Below are 21,097 nucleotides of genomic sequence, written 5' to 3' on the forward strand. Positions count from 1 at the left end.
ATTTCTTTTGTGGACCACAACCAGGAGGGAAAGCTCTAAAACTGCCTATTGGGCTCCAGAGAGTCAACATACTCTGTCATACTCAGCTCTGAAATTAATATGCTGTTTGACTATAAGCAAATTATCTAATCACTCTGTGCAAGAAGCAAGGAATAGGACTGTCCTCTCTGCTCTTCCCCTTACACTTAACCACTTAAAAAGCTTCATGATAAAGAGTAAAAGCAGAGGTTTCTTGCTGATTGGGAGTGGGGTGGAGCAGGAGAATTATTCTATCCAGAACCTGAATCCAGATGAAAGACATTAAAACATGTCCTTCTGTTTTGGAAAGAGAAATAAAATATGGACCAAGGTGAGCTTACCATAATTCAAGAGTGACAGGGGAGTTTGTATCCAACTTCTCAGCTGGGTCAATTCCTAACTGGAAAAAGAAGTGACTTAATAACCCTAAATGGATTTAATGGAGTTATTTTGCTAACAGAGAGTGGCAGAGGGAATGGGTAATGACTTCCAGTGAAGTAATAGCTAAAGTTTAAGGTGCTAAAATATGCAAGAATTAACAGTTTGTTTGGGTTATGTCTAGTTACTTTTCTTTCCTTCTGTACTTGGCGTGTCAGCTAATGATCCTTTTTGCAAACATCCAGCATCTGGTCTGGGTGGGTGGGGAAGTCTCATTAACATCTCTGCCTAAGCTGTTTTCTTTTGTGTATGTTCTACTGCATCTGTGCTGGTGGTGCTTCCCTCACTGAACAGTTTCATTTTCCTCTGGGACCATGATGCTTTTGAACATAGCTAAGACATTGAAATTTACAGCATGGTGCTTATACATTTTACCGTGGATTTTTTCAATTTCCTATCAGCTCTTTGTACCCTCTCTTTCTCCTCTTCCTGACCACAATAGCTGAACACTTCACAACCCTTCATGTATTTGCTCTTCATCGTTTCCGGGAAAAGTTCCTGATAAAGATTTTGAAAGAAAAGTTGGAAATTTAAAAAAAATAAAATTATCTGAAGAAAATATCTGATTTTTGTGTGAAAATTTCAACTGTTCAAGAGAATTAAACTTGTTTTATCTTTGTCTACAGATCTTTAACAGAGGTCCTTCTTATGCATGCTTGCTTTTTGCTAGCTCATTTTTCCAGCTTGTTGATGAAGACGACTTTTAAAATATTCTGTCATGTAATGCAAGCATTAGTTTTATTCAAAACTACTTCACTGTTCTTTCTTCTATCAATGACATATATACACAGAGGAATATTTCCTCTCTTTCTGCCTCTTTCTTTAACACTACATAAACAAGGTTTTAACTTCCAAAGCAATGCAAGCAGTTAATCTTCCAATTTTACTGCAGCTTTGAAAATTGCAACACGCAGTTATGGGAGGGTATGTTTTATGAAGCATAAATAATTGAATACTTACGCAGGTAATAACTTTTATCATTTTTCTACAGAGTGAAGAATGCCCATGCTGCTCACTCTCTGTGAAAATCATAAGAATGAAAAATCTGAGAAAGGCAGATCTGTGTGAGTATCGCAGTCTTTCCTTGCAGTTCCCAGTAGTTCAATTCCGAAAGCAGAGAACATAAGCAAGCACTATGACTTGTATCTGTGCATGAAGTGTCACCATGGTTTCAAATATTGACGCATATTTGCATTTGGCCTATTCTTAGAATAAACTTTTGTATAAACAGTATCTTTCCATTTATAGCAAGTTATTATTAGTGGAAATAGCAAAGGTCTTCTGTGGTGCACTGTGAAGTATCTTAACTGCTAACAAGCTTCAGAGCCACTTTTGCTGAACAAATTCAGCTGTTAACGCTCAGTTGCAGTTTTTGATGCACTGAGATGCACCTCTGTTTCTCAGCAAAAATGACAGCATTGATGTTGAGTGGCTGCCAGAGCAGTAACCTGGGGTAACGTGGGAGCTTTGATATCACATTCTGTACCTGTTTTTTGCAGACAGCAGAAATACATACAGGCACCTCTGACTTCTATCTGCTTAAAAACAAAGAAAGAGGAGCATTCCATCTCTTATGGTCGAACAACTTTTTTTTCAGTCAAACGTTTACTGTAAATGTATTCAGAACATCAGAATTTCAAGGCAAAACCGGTACCACTGAAATGTTTCTGGGGACTTGGTGGAACGGGTGGAAGTGAGGAAAGAAAAATCTCAGCAGTTACTCAGGTAGGAGAAAGGGATCTGAAGGGCAACTCAAGCATCTGTCTCAGAGAGGAAAAACAAGGCAGGAACGCAATGAAAAGGGAGTGAATATGAACCTTTGCATATTAAGTAAGGCCAAGTGAACTCAAGCAAGAGTGTTTGCCTCCATGGGAGATTACTCTTCAGTTCTTGCTTTTCTGCTGTTGAGCCTAGCACAGGAATAGTGTGTTTTCTTGAAAACAGCACATCTTCAGAGAAGAATGAAAGGATGGTTCAGTTCCCTCTCTGTCTTTCTAATCTCAACTTAACTGTTTTCTGGTATAAATTTTAGCAGTCCAAGGGAATGCCTAAGTTTCCCTAACAGCCAATAGCATCAAGGTAACCACCTACAGAATTGATAACCAAATATCTGCCTCTGGCCTTAAAAATCAAGGATGTTTAACTCCTTCTCAGAATTTTATAATGATTGGAAATGACAGACCTTACATTCTTAAGGATCAAGGAACTTCCAGAAATCCATAACTATTTATCTAATCTCTTTATCTTTTATTAGTCTTTAACCTGTATTTTCGTTTTGAATCATAGAATCATGCAATGGTTTGAGTTGGAAGAGACCTTAAAGATCACTTAGTTCCAAACCTCCTGCCATGGGTGGGGACATTCTGAGCAGATATTTGACTGCCTGGTTGCAGGTATGAAGCTGTATTACTGGAGATTCACTTCCAAAGTCAGATGTGGAGGAAGGTCTTTGCTGGCAAGAGCCAGAAGAAGTAGTACTAGGTGCAAGAATTTGAAGGAGCAGCTTTGTCCATTACCCATCCCAGTTGACTTTCTTTATCGAGCATCACATTTTATTTTCTCTCTGAGAATCAGAAGCAAGTTAGCTGTGGCACAGCAGAGAGCCAGTGAGATTTTATCTGCAGCACAGCTGAATGCTCTATCAGAGCACTTAATTTTATTAGTGGAGCCATGCCACGTGGTGTGACACACATTGCAAGAAATGAGACTGTGTTAAAAAGCATTAAATTGAACCAGAAAACCAGTGGGAGAATGTAGTAGGAACCTTTATGTGGCGGCCCTTCCATTCTTGGCAATAATGTTGTGTGGTGAGGTTTTTAACACCTAAACAACAAGAGTTGTTCTCAGAAGAAGAGACCCAAAAGCACCTGTTAAAAAACTCTGTTATGGAACAGAGCGGTATTGGCATGTGCAGCCAAGTTCACTTTGTAGTCTATACCAAGTTCAAAGTGGCTGAGGTTGAAGTGCATTTATGGGCAGCGAGACAAGTGGAGACTTTGAAAGCCAGTTGGGGAATCCTAAACTATGCATTTCATTGCACATGGATAGAGTCACTTGAATGTAGCAGCAATGATTTAAGAAGAAAGTAAAGATAAATAGTTAGGCCTACATATCTCTATTTCTGCAGATAAATACTTTCCCATTAATCTTCTCTCAAAAGTGATTTCTTTTGGAAATTTTTTTTGTGGTAATGTATTTGTCATGTAATTAATGTTTTTATGCAAATATTGTGAATATTGGGAATATATTTGGCTCAAAGTATATTTTAGGAAATGTTTATGTTTCCCACTCACATCTATTTGTTTTAACCATAGTTCTGTACAATGTAAAGCTGTTAAGAGAGAGACGTGAGATCAGAGAGTTGAAAGGTTTCACAGAAATAATTCTAATTGCAAAAAGCCATCAGTGCTTTGTTAGAGTCAGAGTCTGATTATACCAGGCTGTGTTTTTTGTAAGACTGCCTGTCAAAGATGAGTATGCTTTGCTTTCCTTCTGCACTTTTCTTCTGTAGCACTGTGCAGCTAGAGTGTCCTCCTTGTGCAAAGGGACTGCTACCCACAATCCACAGTGTCTATGCCTCCTTAGATCTTGTATGTGTCATAATATAGGACTTGGGTTTTTATTATAGGATAGCTGTGGCAATCATCTATAATCATGATCTCCTGTTTTCCCTTTGTGTCAGACAAAAGGTTGTATTTGTACAAGGTGTGAGCATAATAACAAGAATTAGGCTACTAATATGTGTTGAAATCTGATAGGAATAAGTCTTACTCATGAATCAGAAGAAATTGCTCCTACAGTATGTAGGTTATCAGGCAACTAGAATCATAGAAAAGTAGTGCTTATCATACCCAAGACACAACTGCTGCAATTTCTAGGCATGTTTGAGTTAGGCTAAATTTACCTCAACAAAAGTTGTAAGAATAGTGATACCAGATCAGTCCAAACTTTCATCTGGATCCACAGTATGGCTCCAGAACTGACCTGTAATAAACACAGCATTTTGGGCAGAACAAACATCAAAGCATTCTTTTCCCTGCCCTGCTCTCCCAAGAGATCTGTGGTTCAGGAGGTCTGTGGCTCAGAGAGCTGGCTCCTGAGACAAAAGTAGTGTTTGCATTTAATTGCCATGCTCAAAATGCACGGCACTTGGAGGCCACTAAGGAGTTTTATTTTGATGTCTTTCAGCTCACTTTGCACTGGACAGGAATCCAGATGCTCTTCCTCAGTGTCATAGGATAACACAAGGCCCAGTTTCAGGATGTTATTATTTAGGGAGATCTATATGCTTATATGGCTAATTAAATAATTATGGGCATTTTTTTTCTCTTCTTTGCCTTGCATGGGCAGCAGAAATGCCTAGTTGAGGAAACCTGGTCCTTTTCAGGCTGGCCTGAAAAGGCTTTTCCTGCATATTAATTAAGGTTAGCTCTTAAAGACAACTGCCCCCTTGTATTTATTCAAAAAATGGCAGAAAACTTATCATTAACAGCTGTAGAAGGGATTGGTTGTTGCAAAACTCTTGTTTTCCAAGGACTGGTCCACCAGCCAAGATCCCTGGAAGAGGGCACAGCTTTCATCTTCAAGTCCCCCCACCCATTTCTTCATAGAAGCCCTTGAAGGCGCCTTGAAGCCACCTTTATGCAGGGCTCTGCATTTCCACTGTTTAACCATGGAAAAGTTTCTTTCTGGAGAGTCTTCTCTGCTGTACCACTACATTGCATACCCTGTATGCAGATTATAACACAAACTAAAGCCATGCTGTGTAAGTTCCCCAGAGTAGATCTTGTTTGCAGCGTGGCTGCCCAGTCCTGCCCTGCTGTGCATGGTCCCATTGAAGCACACTTGGTGCTCACGGTTCCCAAAGGCTGCAGTCACAGCAGGGCATGGACTGCCATGCACAGCTGGCAGATCTGGTTTAGCACAGCCCTTTTCTTGGTGGCAGGGCTCGCTTATGTTCAGGAGGGAAACTAAACTTCTTCTACACTACAAACTAATACCTTTAGGAGAGAAATCTGTTTGTTTTATGGGCTACAAGTGAAATGTAAGGTAACATTTCCTGTGTATGTGTATTTCACAAAAATTCCCTTCAGGAGACAAGAAACATCTTTAAAAATATTGGCTTTCCTAACTTCATATTTAGCAAAGTCCAAGGCTCCAGAAAACTCTTCCTGGAATGGCCTGCAGCTATTCTTCTTTTTCTTTAATATGACAAGCTAATCCCAATCAGCATTCTCAATGGATAAAGCCTTAGCTGTGTCTTTAATTATAGTATTAAATCTGGGTCTTGATAAACCTGGGCCTTGTCAAATCTGGGCCTTGGAGCTGGAAAGAACTGATGGAAGCCATGCACACAACAAGCTGCAAATACTGCTTACCTTCTTCACCGGCTGGAGCACCCGTCTGAGGGAGCAGCAACCAAGAGGGCAGACAGGTAGCATGGGCAGCACCAGCAGACAGCTGTCTGAGCTGGCCAGTGCTAATGGTATGTCTGCTCTTAGGGTGAAATCACTTCCCTGTCAAACTGGATGCGGTCACTAACTTTTGCCATGGTTCAGAGAAATCCTGGGACATGGCCCTTTGAAAAAGATCACTGGTGTCTTCGCAAGGAATCTCAAAGTCCCTCATGCTGCTGGCTGCTCAGACAGGCTGTGTTTGCACTAACAGAGAGAAATCCTAAAAGCAGCCTGGGACAAATGCTCGGCAATAGGAATCTGCACAAGAACAGGGAAGTAGTTAGGTGGATAGTTGCCAAATTGCAACAAGGCCTGTAAACAAGGATTTCCTCATTGGTTAAGAACCTGAAACAAACAGCTATAAAAGCAACTGTTAATCAACAGAAACTCCTCCCTGTGATGTCATATCCTGAAGCAGGGCTTTTCTTACCATAACTGTAAGCTGGTTAAATCAAGATCAACAGCTAATTGCATAACTACTAAGGCACCTGTCTGCACGGAGCCCTGGTCCTGACTGATGTTTATAATAACAAAGTCATAACCACAGTTAGTAATACAAATAAGAAATTAATGGGTTATCTCAATGAATATGATGTGAAACAACTTCACAGCTCCAGTTGTTAATAACCTCTGCTCCTTTCCATTCCAAGAGTTACCCAACTCTTCCTCAGTTCACTGCTACCATCCAAACACATGCAAAAAAGTACTTTCCCTCAGACCACTCATTTTGTGTTCTCTAGTATAAGAGATTATTTTGAGGTTTTTCCCTTTCTCAAGTCTCTAACGTATTGTTGGCAGAAATTCCATGATGGAGTGTATTGTGTAGACCGTATACTGCATTGTATGCAATTGCATTGTATTGTATTTTATACATGGTAAGGAGTGTGAAGTTGAAAAGCCTGTGTTGTGCCTTCATAGTATCATCAGCTACCACTAAAAAGGACAATGCTATGTATAATCAAGGAGCTCTTTAATGTTATTTGTTTAGAGATCTTGGTCAGGGAACCTCCTTACAGCTATGGAAATAATTGCATGCTGACTGCTATGTATCAGTGGTTTGTATGTACGTACACATGCATTTTCCGTCAGTCATGCTGGCTTCTGTGTACTTCCATGTGCAAGAACAGAAAGCTGTTCCAGTGGCTAAAGGTATCATGTGCAGTGTTTCCCCAAGACTTCCTCCAGGCTCTTGGTGTAACCTTGGAGAGGATGAGTTTTCTCAAAACCTTCATTCCTCATCTCTGAAGCGAGAAATATGCAACAAAAGCATTAGAAGCCCCACAGGAACATCAGTAGAATGAAGTGATTAGTGGCTGAAGGACTGGTAAAAGGAGTAAACCACCTTACAGAAATGTTAAGCTCATCTCTGTCTCACAGGCAAAGGTGAGTACAGCTACCATGCTCTAATACCATTCCAGCACAGGTGGTATTGCAGATGTTGTCCTTCATTGGACAGGGATGATGTTTGAAGTCTACGTGTTTCTAGTAGACTTTATTGTCCTTTTGTTTAGAGGAGACTTCTAGTTAACACGTGGCTGAAACTGATTTTAAAATGTTTTATTATATTTTAAATGTCAAAACCTGTTTTAAAACAGGTTTGAAAAGGGTGGAGGCAATGGAAATGAACAAGGGAGAAGCTTGGGCGGAGAAGAGAGGTTGGAATGAGTAGGTGATGATGGCAGCAATGCAGAACCACACAGTGCTTTGAGAGAAGACAAGTCCATGTGGCAATTCATGACCCTTACTGCTTCTCTGCCACTTGGCTTGGAGAGTTAAACAGCATTGGCAGACTCTGCCGAGGATGTGACTTTCTAATTTGCACTCCACAAATTCCAGCCAACCTGGATGGATATTTCTGCGAGAGCTGAGACGCATTTAATGAAGTGCTGTGCTAATAAACAATGCGGTGCAAGACTAGCACGCAGCTTCTTTCAAATGTATGTAAGAAACTTCAGCCGTTGTCAGCAGATAATGACAACGAAGTATGTGCTTTGATTTCTGAATAGGCTTTCTATATTTACAGATTTCTTTGGGCTGAGCTGTGAAACACCTTCTCACCACTTACAAAACTAAGCTGAGCATTGCCTTTTCCCATGCTTACAATCTTCTACTTCTTAAAAAGTTGCTGTACCTTGTGGTTTTTGATCATCTTTGATAAAGACCATCTTTCACTCTATATCCTGCTTACTATTGCACAATGACGTTTTGAGTTTAAGACCAAAGTATACTTTGCTTGACACTGAACAGTAACCACAAATTAAACATCAGCAGATCTGTGTTTACGGGACTTTTAATGGGACATTCAAAGAAATTAATAAAGAGTATGAAGATTCATACAGACATTTATGTATTGCAGGACTCGCTTAAGGATTTTTGAGGTATTCCTCTGATGAGGAGAAGAAGGTACAACTTCTCATATGTGGTATTTTATTGTGAAAAATATATTTAAATGCATTTTTGCTCATTGATTCCCAATAGATAAACTTATAGACTGTTAAAGAACCTGCAGAATCTGTTCTAGTTCTGTCCTGGTTGTTCTAGTTTCATCAATACAGCAGTATCTGCTGTTCATCCAGTTATGCATTATGCAGTGTGACTGATCTCTGTCAGTGATTCACTCTTTCTTGCGCAGAGACCTGTTGTGGTTTATGTATCCATGCTCTCTCAGTGCTGTTTTGCATGCATCTAGATGAGTGCTGCTGAGGTGAGCTGTACACTAAAAACACAATGTGATAAGGCCTGTGGTTATGTCTTACTTCCAGTGGGGGTTTATTCTGAATACTCAGAGCAGTCCCAAGGAAAGCTTTGCCCACAGGTAAGACTCACAGAGCTTGAGGACCTTTATCAGCGATGGTCTCCAGAGAGGAGCTTCAGGCAACCTTTTTGCTGAACCAAGGACATTGATTACATTGTAGATAAAGACCAAGTACCCAGGTGTGATTTGCTATTATGTGGGAGGCCAATGTAAAGTAGAGAGGCTAGATTTAATGTGGCTGTGATAGGCTGCGTCGCTGAAAAGACATGTGAGTGTCCATGTGAGACTATGGCTTCTCTCCTGGGCTCTTTGAATGACTGTATCCTCAGCAGGAGCCAGTAAAGTAGTGCTGCAGTAGTAGTCAGTGAAGGTTAAAAGTAAGATTTCCAGCCAGAATACGAGTTCATTTAATTTCACTGTGAAAACAGGATTAGTTGTAGTCTTGTGACAGAAGACAGTCTGGAGGCTATGTGCTTATCGGTGGCTTACTTTGATGTGAAAGAAACTGATGGTGACATCTTTGTAGAAAAGACATATAAAATGCAAAGACTTGGCAGCCAAAAGCAAAGTGCATGCTGGCAATGCATCCAAGTCACAGTATTTATGTCAGGATGAACATTGCTGCAATGTAAGCTTTTAATCCAGGCTGAATTAACTTTCTCCTAAATAAATAAAGAAATGAATACTGTAACACTTGTCTGTTATGCCCTGTAGGTCCAAAATTTAGTTCACAAAATGGTGACTGACATTTATAGACTTTGGGCTGAATTCTCAAGCACACAAAGACCCATTTACATTGACGTATAAACACTCTTGCTTCCAGTGAGTTGTCCTGGTATGTTACGGAAATTTTCTTACCAAATTAATTCATCAGCATTGACATCTTTACCTTCATATTGGCTGCTGCAAACCATCCTGTGAGGAAATGAAGTGGCACATTGCTCCCTACTTTTCTTATAATGTTATAATAATGTGCCTTATTATTTCCATGCTACTTCCTTAGGCATAACTCTTCCATACTCACCATAAAAAACAAAGAATATCCACAGTTGCCCTTTTTTTTTTTAATGTGTACAGAATCTACAGTAAACTCCTATGGATTATCAGTGCTATCTGCTTTCTGTAAGGGACACCTCACTCATTATACTTGCAAACATTCACTGCTTGAGATACACCAAGCCCAGTGAAAGAGGAACACCTCATGCCAATCAGATGGCCTTGTCCTCACTACTATATTGAGCTACAGCTTTTTGGTAGCTTCCCATTCAGTACCAAATTTTACTTGAAAGAAAAGATGTATAGGAGAGGTGTCACTGCCATAAAATTTATTTATCCAGTAGAAAAGTTTTGATTTCAAAACTCAGAGTCTCAGTTGAAAAATTCAGATTGGAATTACTGCTGCAGTGCACTGTCAGTGTTTCAGGTTAGCCTCAGTTCCTGCACAAGATTACACCTCCCATGGTGAAAAATCCTGGAAGAGAATGCAAGTACTATAACTGCATGTTTTTATAAAGCATGTCAGAGCAATTTCTAAGTCAAAATATTGACGTTTAAGGCAAAAATTGTATTAGTTTTAGCTGAATGTTAAAAATATTTTTGGTTCTATTCTCTTACTGAGTGAATAACATTCTTGAGAGCCCTATCTGAAGAAAGAAAATTTGTGATTGTTGATTTGTTTGTTCAGCTGCTTCTCGCGTTGATTTTGTTCCCGCTCCTGTTTTCTTTGAAATATGAAGCACTTCTGTGTACTGTTTGCAGCCTGTTTTCAAGTCCGATTCCATGATGTCTCTCTCTGATAATGGTTTCTTTAGATGCCCAGCAGTTCTAACTACCCACTGTATCTGCATCAACAGTGTCTATGTCTGGCCAAGACAATTTTCAGTTAGCTTATTTTTAAAAGGAAATAACTTTCTAAAAGATATTTTCTACTGATAGATTTGAGATTGTACCACAAATCACTGCAAGAGGGTCTGAGGTGGAACAGAAGTAGTCTCACCTTTTAATAATACCTCTTGGCCAAAAACATACAGCTTTTTAGTTCCTACTCTGAGATTGGGAACAATGAAAGAGTGGCAATGCTCATGAAAAGTCTAGAAATGGGTGTACCGATGAAAATATATGATTTCTAGTTCCACTTTGCCAACACAGATCATATGTAAAGGTGATCTAATGGTATCTGTTCCTCTGCTAGCATGTACCCCAAATACCACATAGTTAATATAATTTATCCCCTGTTGCTTCATGAAGGAGATGGGGCAGGGGGGAGAAGTTGTAGCACAGCTGTCTGTGGACTTCTCTGCATTATATTCTGCTGCTTTTTGTATTGTTTTCTTTTGACTGTTATATTTGGATGGTACATAGTGGTTCTAACTATGGATTTAGGCCTTGTTACTTGAATACTGTATGTGTTTGGAAAAGAAACGTAATTTTTTGAATGAACTTGCAGTCTTACTTTATACGTGTCAAAGAAGGAGGTTTGCAGTTGTTTTGGAGGCAGCGAGCAGGTAACTGGGAATTGATCTCTTCAGCTGGTGTACAGTATAAGGATGTCCTGTCATGTCCTCCCTTGACGGTCGAGGCCGGCAGGAAGACCGGTTAGTTGGTTTCCATGCAATATAATTGATGTGGCAGGATTATCCTGTTTATTGCCTTCCAGCATAAATATGGGTATCACATGGCATTAATTTCATATGACATCTTGCAAGTTCAGCTGGGCTGGTCCTCTTCTCCTGAAGCAGGGTCAGGTTTTTTTTATCTGTCACTCTGATACATATCTGGGTACCAATACCCTCTGAAATTAGTTACCTTAAGCATTTATAAAATCTCTCTCACTAGAGCTCACTCTCTTAGAGCTGAAGCAGTTTTCCTAATATTTCTCCTGGTTTATTTCCCTCTGGCCATGCAGAGCCACTAATCAATGTCCTATTTCTGTCACTCATTTGGACGTTACAGAACTGACTGTTACCATGTCCTGTGTCAGTCTTTGTTATTGTCGAATGAGCAAACTCAGTTCTTTGAGCTCTGTCTCATATGCCAGGCTGTGTCAGTCAATCCTCTTCAATATGGTCTTGTTTAATTTTAATTTAGTTACAGTTAAAGCCTTTTATGGTGGAGGGAGAAGGAAAGTGGAAGAGGGCTGGAACATGGAAGACACTGAGCATCCATGCCGAGGGCTGGGAGTGTGTACAAAGAGATGATAAATGTGATAAATGTTTAGTGGGGAGGGTGGTGGTGAGTTGACAGTTGGACTCGATGATCTTCGAGGTCTTTTCCACTCTTAATGATTCTATGATTCTATCTCATCACCTGCACTTATGTTTAACTCTGTGTATTTTGGATTTGGTACAAAACTTATCTAAATTTGTGTTGCGTGTCTAAGGTATCAGATAAGTCTTGCAACATTATGGTTCTGGGGGAAATTTGTTATTCTAAATGCAGTGGCCTGGCTGTAATTGCTTGCTTTCCGACTCAAGTATCTTCTTCTCTATCTGCATTCTTATCTTGGGCTATGTTGTGACAGAGGCCTCAATGGTTGCTAACTGAGCTGGTGTCACATTTGGATCATCAGCTTGTGGGACTTTGCTTTTGCTTTTATTAGTGGTGAACAGCCTTGCTAAAGACTGAACTAACTTCTCAAGCTGGCTATAGATCTACTTGTGTGCAGAGAGGATGAAGGACTGAACAGAGATTCCATGACAGCTCTATCCAGATACAAGATTATAAGTCACAAGGTTAGAGCTGGCTTCTTTGCTACTCTGAAAAGATCAAATGCCTGTGTTCTAAATCAGGACTCCTAGCTAGTATGTACAACAAAGAGATACCCCAGACCATAAATGAACCAATTCTCTGTAACATACATGTATCAGTAGTCCGTAACTGACAGTTCCAGTTGCTGAAGAAACAAGTTCTCACTCTTACCTGCTTCTCTGACACCATCTGAGCAATTAACTATGTGAAGTTATTATCTTTTTCAATTATTAAAAAACTCCAAACAATAGAAGAATTGTAGAAAATATTGTGGGGGAGAGAGTTAAAGAAATTATTTTATAACCTCTTTGACAAATAAATAGTTACATTGTACTTATTCAGCATTTTAAAATTGCAGTAATTAGTCTTAAAATATCCTAATAACACAAGAATTATAGATACCTGCATTTGCAATGTTAAAGTAATTTCTTCCCTGCTATGTACAGTAGGAGGGAAACTATCAAATGCTTGCTGGTAAACTGGATGATGTTTCGTGTTCAGACTGTATCAGAAGACCCAAAAGATAAATAATGCATAACATGATTGCACAAATTGCTTTAAGCAATACTTATTCATTGCCACATATCACAAGTTTAAAGAAATTGTGGAATGAGACTGGTAGAGAAAGAATAACATAGTTACTGATAAGGCACTCTCTTCTTGTGGGTCATGAGGAAATACTAATAGGAGTAGTTATTTTTTGTATAATGTTTTTAATTATGGGATGTCAAAGCAGGTTTCAAAAGAGGAAAGGATCTTTATCACTGCTTTATTGATGAGGAAATGCAGATAGAGAAGCAAGATAAATTTAAATGGAAGCAATTGTCCATGGTGACTTAGCAGGCTGGAGCAGAGCTGGGGTCAGAGCCAACATGTCATGAGACTTTTTCCAGTAGGTTACCCACTTGGTCATGCTGCCTCTCAGCGTGTCTCTCACAGTACCAAGCTGCCAAATCTAACCCATTACTGTGATTACAAAACAAGTCGGAGACATTAAAAACAGCCGTAGTTGACCAGATAAAATGAAAAGACTGTTTAAAGATAAGTGCAGTGCACAGAACTTAAGGACAGAAGATTTGCTTCAAAAGGGATGGCTGGAAAGGGTGAAGGATGGTGCAAAGAGAGCGAGTTCCACTGTTCTTCACTGTTATTTTCTGGGTTTCAGTTCATTACTACTGGTTCATGAGACATCAGCTTTTTTATGCACTCAGGAGCAGATGCCCAGCACTGCTCCCTTTCAAAAACCCCATAATCTTTTTAGCAGTATCAGTGACAAACCTGATCATGAAACACCCCACACACATCAGGTCAGAACACAAAAGGAAAGTTAGTTGCAGAGACATACAAGTATCCAACCTGTCTCTCACCTGAAAGCTCTGGCAATGCCCAAGGCACAACTCCTCACCACCCTGTGGCAGTACCTGGCATAGCTGGGCTCACCTGGCAGAGAGGCTGTTTGCCCCAGCTTGGGGCTGGGGACAGTTCCTGGGAGCCCGCCCCAAAGCAAACCCTGTGTATTATGTAGGTTTATTGCCGTACTTGCAACTAACTCTGCAACCTTGTGTTCAAACCTACTTCAACACTTTCCCAAGAAATTAGAGGTTTCCTCACCATAAAGGCTCAGGGTTTAAATCAGTAAGATAAAAGTGCATTGCTGTTTTAGCATATGTGTTCATGGTGAAGGGATGGGTGAGACAGTCTGCTTCCTCATTACATGGACATGGGCTATAGCTACATGGGGGCAACAGACCAGGGGGTGAAGATCCTTTGTACCCAGACCTCCTTTAGCTCTTCTCTTCCCCTCTCAAGAGCAAAGGACAAAGTTATTCCCTTGTATAATTGCTCAAAGAGTTAATGAAGCATTTTACCCTTTGAAAAGGTTCTCTGAAAATGTGAACTTCTTTCTTCTTCATCACAGAGATCTGCTGATTTGCAACAAACGGGGGACATACCAATAATGGGGTCTTTGAAGTAGAACTAGCTCTGTATATTTCTTTTCTTACCAGTTCTTTTTATTGCTTCTTTGAATCCCATTAATGATCAGAGCTCCCACCTGCAGGAGGGAACATGTAGTAGTGCATGTTATTGAATAAGGACCTGTAAGAAAAGTAGTACAAACAGTATCACCTTTTTATAGCCTGCTGTCTATACAGTGACATAAGGATATGCTCTAAAATATTTACAGTAATTTTTTAGTTACAATGTATCTTTTCAAATACAGTTAGTCAAACAGATTGCTATGTAAGCCTATCCTTGCCCACTGCTTCCCCTGAGGCTGTCCGGACCAAAATCATCAAGAACTGCAAAGATCCAGTGTGGAATGAAACATTTCGCTTCAGGATCCAGAGCCAAGTAAAAGTAAGATGCAGAGTGCATATGTCTTTCTCTGGCAGATCTCATTGTGTGAGTGGTATGTTTGGTTCCATAAAAATAAATGTGTGAGAGGGACTACAAAGATGTGGGTGAGGGACTACATGGATGTGGGTAAGGAGATTTGGAGTAGCATGCAGGAGCAAAGTTACATTTTATTTTCTGATGTATAAAAGATAGTCCAAATATTTCATAACTCTTTAGATAATGTTCTATCACTTTTCACTTTCTCTTATTTTATTTTTTATTCTATCACTGCTTTTCAAGAATAAAGTTGAGAATTTCAGAGTAAAGTGTACAGCATAAAAGGTATGTATGAGCTAAGTAGTGGAAGCATCCCAGTGCTGTACTTTTTTACTATTTCTTTGGAACTACCTGCAATATGAAAACAAAAACAAACCCAAACAACCACAGAACAGCACATTAAGGTTTGCAAGAGAGACCAGCTGAGATTTTACCATGTTGGTAAATGTTAGAGCTTAAGAAGCTTTGCAAGTCCTACTATCTGCTCCCTCCAAAAGAAAACAGCAACATCAGAGTCCAGGGATCCACAAAGATAAGTGATAGGCCAAGTAAGACAAGTTTACTTCATACCTGGGGCAATCAAACCCTGCATTATAACTTGCACCTTTCATTTCCAAGGACTAGTTGCAGAGCAGAACAAGAGCACTTCTGCTAGGTGCCAAATCGGCAGGTCAGTCCTCCCACTCTCTTGACCATCAGTAAATTCCTCTTTGTCTGCAGAGGTTGCCCATGATACAAGCTCTCAGGCTTCCTTCCACAGAGTTAGGTGGTGCTGATCCTGTTTGGTACAGCTTTCAGCTTTAACATGTCTGCTGTTCCGTCCCCTACATCCAGTGCTTTTCTTGCAGATCTAAACAAATTCTAATTTATTTCAAAATACCAGTGAGGCACAATTTCAGAGCCCTGCAGGTTTAGCTTGGAGGCAAAAGGCAAGGTATACAAACATAGCAACATGGGAACAAACACCCACTGATCTGCAACTCTTGCACCAGAACACCATGCTCCTTACATGGCTGACAGGTCTTTCAAAACTATCACATGTAACAATTGAAAAAATATCTTGGCCACAGGAAGCTGCTTGAACTAGTTCTTCACAGAGTAGCATTGAGGAAGATCTTACATTTACTCTGCAGTGAGTTTGCAGCAGGAGACAAGACACGTGACATTAGCCCCAACAATTTTCATTGTGCGGCAATAGAAGTGCGGCAGTAGTCACTCTGTGGCTTCAGAGAGAGTTACACAAAACATGTCCTGCGAATGAGGGACAACCAAAGCACTCTGGTATGTCTGTCATTACTGCCTCACCGGTGCCTGGGCTCAATAAACCAAGTTAAGGCTCTCACAGATGTCCCTGCATACACTGCAATGGCTCAGAGTGTAATGAGCCAGAGTCTGCTGGTCTGGTTATTTTCTCCTTGCCTGTCTTGTGTATAGTTGAAGCATTCATCTTGCTAAATCATGGGAGTGAGAGCTTGGTAAAATCCTATAATACACTGACACTGTGGAAGAGAAAATCTTGTTTTGGTATGTCGGGCTTGTTCCCATCAGGAACAGCCTTGTTTACTCGAAGGCATCTGTTTTGATGAATGTCTGACAAAGCAGAGTTGGCGAGGCAGGGCTTCCCAGGCTGATGCTGTGGGCAGTGCTCCCCCAGCTGCAGGAGGGCCAACCTGCCTGGAGCTGGTGGCACACAGCCCCACTGAGGGTAAGCCCTGCTCCACACCTGGCTTCCAGTGCTACTGCCCTCGTATCTTCTGTCAGGAGCGGATAGAAATGGTGAACTGCCCAAAAATTCCAGGCTGCTTCCCGTAGCATTCCAGCAGTGCTGCTGGAGATCTCCCTTAGCCAGCCAGCACCCTGTGCATGCCCCTCCAGGCCAGCTGGGTGTGAACGAGGGACTCCAAATCAGTCAGTTGCTAAGAAAATAAGTCAATCATTTTAGCAAATAAATGACAGTCTGATGCAGTGTCACAGCTAGGAAAACTGATCTGTTTTTCAGTGTAAGTCTGCCTTCCACTAACTACATACTACTGCTTTTAAGCACTTCCCCTCTATCACCTTCCGTAACCCTTTACAGGTTACAGGCTGGCCTGTAAACCAATCTGCTGTGGCTGCCTTTCTCTGCCTCTTGTTGGTATGTTTTTCTTAGCAAGTGTGATGGGCAGGAGCTCACTGCTGACCCTGTCAGTGTGTAACTAAAGTTTTTAGTTATAAAAAGTGCTTTTTCTGAGCACTCTGGGAGACACCTCTGAGCCAGCCCATGTGCAGCCACCAACCAGGCACAATTGGTTTCCTATAATTTTGGAAAAAGTGGTGACCTCAAATCAAATTAGGGGTCAAATATGGTTTTCAATATGGGAGCTACATATTCAATGAGTCTGCACGCCTTTATCATTTAAATTATTCTGCAGGGGAAACCAGCAACAAACCCAACTATGTTAAGTTTAGAATATCTCTCTTCAGCTCTGTGTGGATGAAAAGGTTGTACACACTTTCTCACTTCTCTCCATCCTTTCTCTGTCTTCCTTAACATGCTGACCACGTCATCTTGTGCCTTCATAAGGTCTCAAAATAGAGATGTTCCTAATCCTGTACCTCTGTTCACAGAATATTCTTGAGCTGAAAATCTACGATGAAAATGCAATCATTAAAGACAACCTCCTCTTCACTGTCCTCTTTGATGTTGCTAAAATCCAGCTTGGAGAAACTGTTCGCTTGATTTTCCAGCTAAATCCGAAGGTGAGGGATAAAACTGCCTTGGCCACAGGAAGAAAATAATTTTTTTAATATTATCTCCTAAATAATGTCTTGTAAAGCAATTGTAGGTGGAAGGTTCACTTCCTATTGGCTTGTACTTCACGTATCCTGAATTAATTTGTATGTTCATATTGAATTAACCTTTTACAGACACAAGAGATGCTGGAGGTTGAGTTTGCATTGGAGAGCATGTGAGTAAAACCTATACAGGACTGAAGAACTGTACTTTGCAAAAGCAAGCAAACGCATGCTAGCATTTCATATAATATAGTTTTAAATGCTCAGCAGCAGAGCAACAGCTGGTGTCTATCAAGTTAGTTGCATATTGGCTAAAACACTGTTCTCCTTATCTGTCAAGAATCATTCTGGATACTGTTTTATGCCATTGTTTTCTAGAAGACAAAGAATGATGACAAAACCCACAGCCACTGTGCTTATTACTACTATTGTATGTTACACTATATTATCATTAAAAAAATACAGAAGCCACATTTCAGATGTTTCCCAAAATTAAAAATCAGTGGCATAGTTGAGACTATGTTGGATGAGGCAACCTTCAAGAAAATGTTATTCCTTGTTGTTCATTTACAGACACCTTTAGATCGTATTAGTTCTGATTGCTTTTTTTTTCCTCTCTTTTTCAGTCCAGTCCCTCCTGAAAAGCTTGTCACTAATGGCGTATTAGTGGTAATTTAAAACTATTTCTCTTCTATGTTCGTTTTCATGCTAGTGGTGGGAGTGGTGGATCCAGCAGGTGCCTCAACACCTCACTGCAGGCAGGGCTAAAGAGGAGGGAGATGAGGGGTTGGACACTGGCAGCCATCCTGTTGTGCTGCTCCCTGTGGGGGATGTTTTAAGAAAGATTGAACACGGTCACTGGGGATGGCCAGAGACCTGTCCACCATCACCAGCTGGTAGGAAGCCTCTTGACAAGCCTGAAGTGCTCTTTCATTGACTTATTATCTCTGTGTGATTGCCCCTGAGGAATTCTCTTGGGACCCAATCATGGCCGTTCTGTTTTCCTCACCTACATAGGATGATATGGAAGTTGCTCTCTCACTGTTTAGAGGAGGTAGCACTTGGCTGTCCAACTTCACCAAAGCAGGGCTGCAAGAATAGCCCATCAGTCTACCCTTGAGAGACTTCAGCACGCTCCCATGCCCTTCCCAGTTCTCTCCTCTCCCTCCCCAGCCCTGTCCCCACGGATGGACCACAGAACCGCAGCCATTTTTCTTTCAGCTGAAACCCAGCACATCTTCAGAGTGTGAAGGTCTTTCTCTTATCAGCCTAACAAACACAGGGTGGACTGTTTTCCAGTCCCCAGGGACCCAGGTGACCAGAGACAGGTAGCAGTAAAGTGACTCAGATACGACATGTTTTATATAATCAATTCTCTCATGGTTCATCCTTGCCACAGTCTCGTGAAATTTCCTGCTTGGAAGTCCTGGTGGGCAATAGATGGACAAAGAAAGAACCTTCAGGTTAGACTTTAAAATAGAAACAAAATTCTTATTTTATGGTAAACTGAAAATGTCTCTTATTTTTGTCATTTTCTTATCCAGTAATTTCCCTACTTTTTTTTCTTATAATTAGAGCACAGGAACTGAATGGTTAGGAGTATATACACAATCATAGATCCAACAGTTATAGTGCATCTATGCTAACTAACTATAGACTGGACTTTGAAATTAGAGTGAAAGATTAGAGAGATAAGAAGTCTTATTAGTGCTATAAAATAGGAATATATATATATATTCCTATCTCAATAATTTACATCTTGCACAATTTGCCTGTATGTCTGAGTTTTTAAAAGACAGCTACTGCTGTTTTATAAACTCTTTCTTTTCATGCTTTCTTTTTTTTTCCTCCTACATATTTCCTGTTTGGATAAATAAAGTCTGGGAGCTTTTAAGCATTGCTGAATGTTTTGTATATTAAAATGACAACTTCTGAATGACCATTTAATGTTCTAGTTCTGTGATCATAATTATTAACTTCTGTGTATGATTTTAATCTTTTCTTTTTTTTTCAGAAAAAGATTTCTTATTTTCAGTGAAGGGATCCTATGAAGAAAGCCAGACCCTGTCACTAGGCTCTCTCTGGCGACCTGCACAGTCCCTGTACTTCCATTACATCAAGTACAGCCTGTCAGAGCTGCACGTGGCTCTAGCAGAGAAGAAGTCTCATTTCTGCTTGGTATGTGATCGTTAGCTTGAGTAAGTACAGTAAACACAGGGTTTTCCATAGCTGACTGAGGCAAATAGAAAGAATTTCTATTTTTAATTAAAAGCCATCTTTCATGATCTTCTGCACCGGAAGAGCATTGTACCTGCTAAGTATCAGATCCCAACTTGGAAACTGCTGGGAGGTGACCCCATTTGAAAAAATAAGTTGGTGACAGTGCTTTTTTGTGGTGTATTCATTAAATATTTTTCTACATTATGATTTCTTTTTCAGCCTACCGCAGGTGAAGAGAAAAAAGACTGCCATGCATCCCTCACTATTCCTCTGGATTCACTTCCCTTCAAGGAGAAAGTAGCAGTAGCAAAGGTAATTGATACCAACTTTGAAGAATAAAGGTGAAGCTATGGACCAAAGATCAATGGGCATGAGTTAACTCGATCAGGGTGAAGTAACCTAGTCTAGTCTAGGTGATCCTGCTCTGGCAGGGGGGTTGGACTGGATGATCTTACGAGTTCCCTTCCAACTCCTAACATTCTGTGATTCTGTGAAGTATCTATATAACGGTTTAGATATGTAACTGTTAGTGCTCTTACATTCCTAAAGAAGAGGATCATGGACCGTACATTTTCATATGAACTGAGTAGAGCCGAAATCCACAGCCAAACATTTGAGACAGGGATTTCTGTGACCAGCTGGGGAACTAATGCAGGTCAGAGCCAATGCAAATGATTAGGCAAGATGGGGCACACTGGTAGAGCTGGTGCCAGTTTTTATTGTATTCTGCTCTGTGTATCTTTAGTAAAAAAAAGAATGTAAAGTTGTGAAGTTTTACGAGTTGGATAGATTTTCTCATCGTCATGGCTTTGTGGCTTCAACATGGCTCCTAGAAAAAATGAAGGGATTCAAGGCTGACTGAAAGGACATAAAATAATCTTCAGTGTTTACATTGTGCTATGTTTTGCTTTGTTTTGTTTTGTTCTAGGATGAAACAATCAATTTACATGTAAAGTCGAATGACTGGTAAGAAATTGTGTCTTTGGGTTTGTGGTTGTGAAAAAACATACCACCCAGCTTTTTTGCATTCTTACCTTTTTCTGTAACTAAGAGAGAATGTAGTGAATGTTTGTTTTTATCCCTATTTACCCCATGTTAGTTACCCATATACAGAATGTGAACGTTGTTAACTGTGCAGGGTAAATTTTCCAGTTATGCTACTATGCCAGAATGTGAACATTGTTAACTATGCAGGGTAAATTTTCCAGTTATGCTACTATGTAGGAGTTCAGTTTGGATGGAGAGAATAATCTTTTCTGGCCATAAGTTTAGAAAAATGTGCGTACCTCGCTTT

General features: G+C 40.3%; 1 protein-coding gene across 1 annotated transcript in view; it reads left to right on the plus strand.

The window, feature by feature from the left end:
• Positions 1 to 463: 463 nt before the first annotated feature.
• LOC104544273 (cytosolic phospholipase A2 epsilon-like) overlaps positions 464 to 21,097 on the plus strand; it is a gene marked incomplete at its 5' end in the record, with an annotated part of 31,938 nt that continues 11,304 nt past the window's right edge. Inside the window, 10 exons of the mRNA XM_010189093.1 lie at positions 464 to 484; positions 1,450 to 1,520; positions 14,636 to 14,772; positions 17,416 to 17,547; positions 17,716 to 17,756; positions 18,210 to 18,252; positions 18,983 to 19,046; positions 19,598 to 19,761; positions 20,023 to 20,115; positions 20,732 to 20,769. Coding sequence (XP_010187395.1) covers positions 464 to 484; positions 1,450 to 1,520; positions 14,636 to 14,772; positions 17,416 to 17,547; positions 17,716 to 17,756; positions 18,210 to 18,252; positions 18,983 to 19,046; positions 19,598 to 19,761; positions 20,023 to 20,115; positions 20,732 to 20,769 — 804 coding nt within the window. The remainder of the gene's footprint in view (positions 485 to 1,449; positions 1,521 to 14,635; positions 14,773 to 17,415; positions 17,548 to 17,715; positions 17,757 to 18,209; positions 18,253 to 18,982; positions 19,047 to 19,597; positions 19,762 to 20,022; positions 20,116 to 20,731; positions 20,770 to 21,097) is intronic.

Source organism: Mesitornis unicolor, unplaced genomic scaffold, assembly GCF_000695765.1.
Source record: "Mesitornis unicolor isolate BGI_N332 unplaced genomic scaffold, ASM69576v1 scaffold4507, whole genome shotgun sequence".
NCBI classification, from domain to species: Eukaryota; Metazoa; Chordata; class Aves; order Mesitornithiformes; family Mesitornithidae; genus Mesitornis; species Mesitornis unicolor.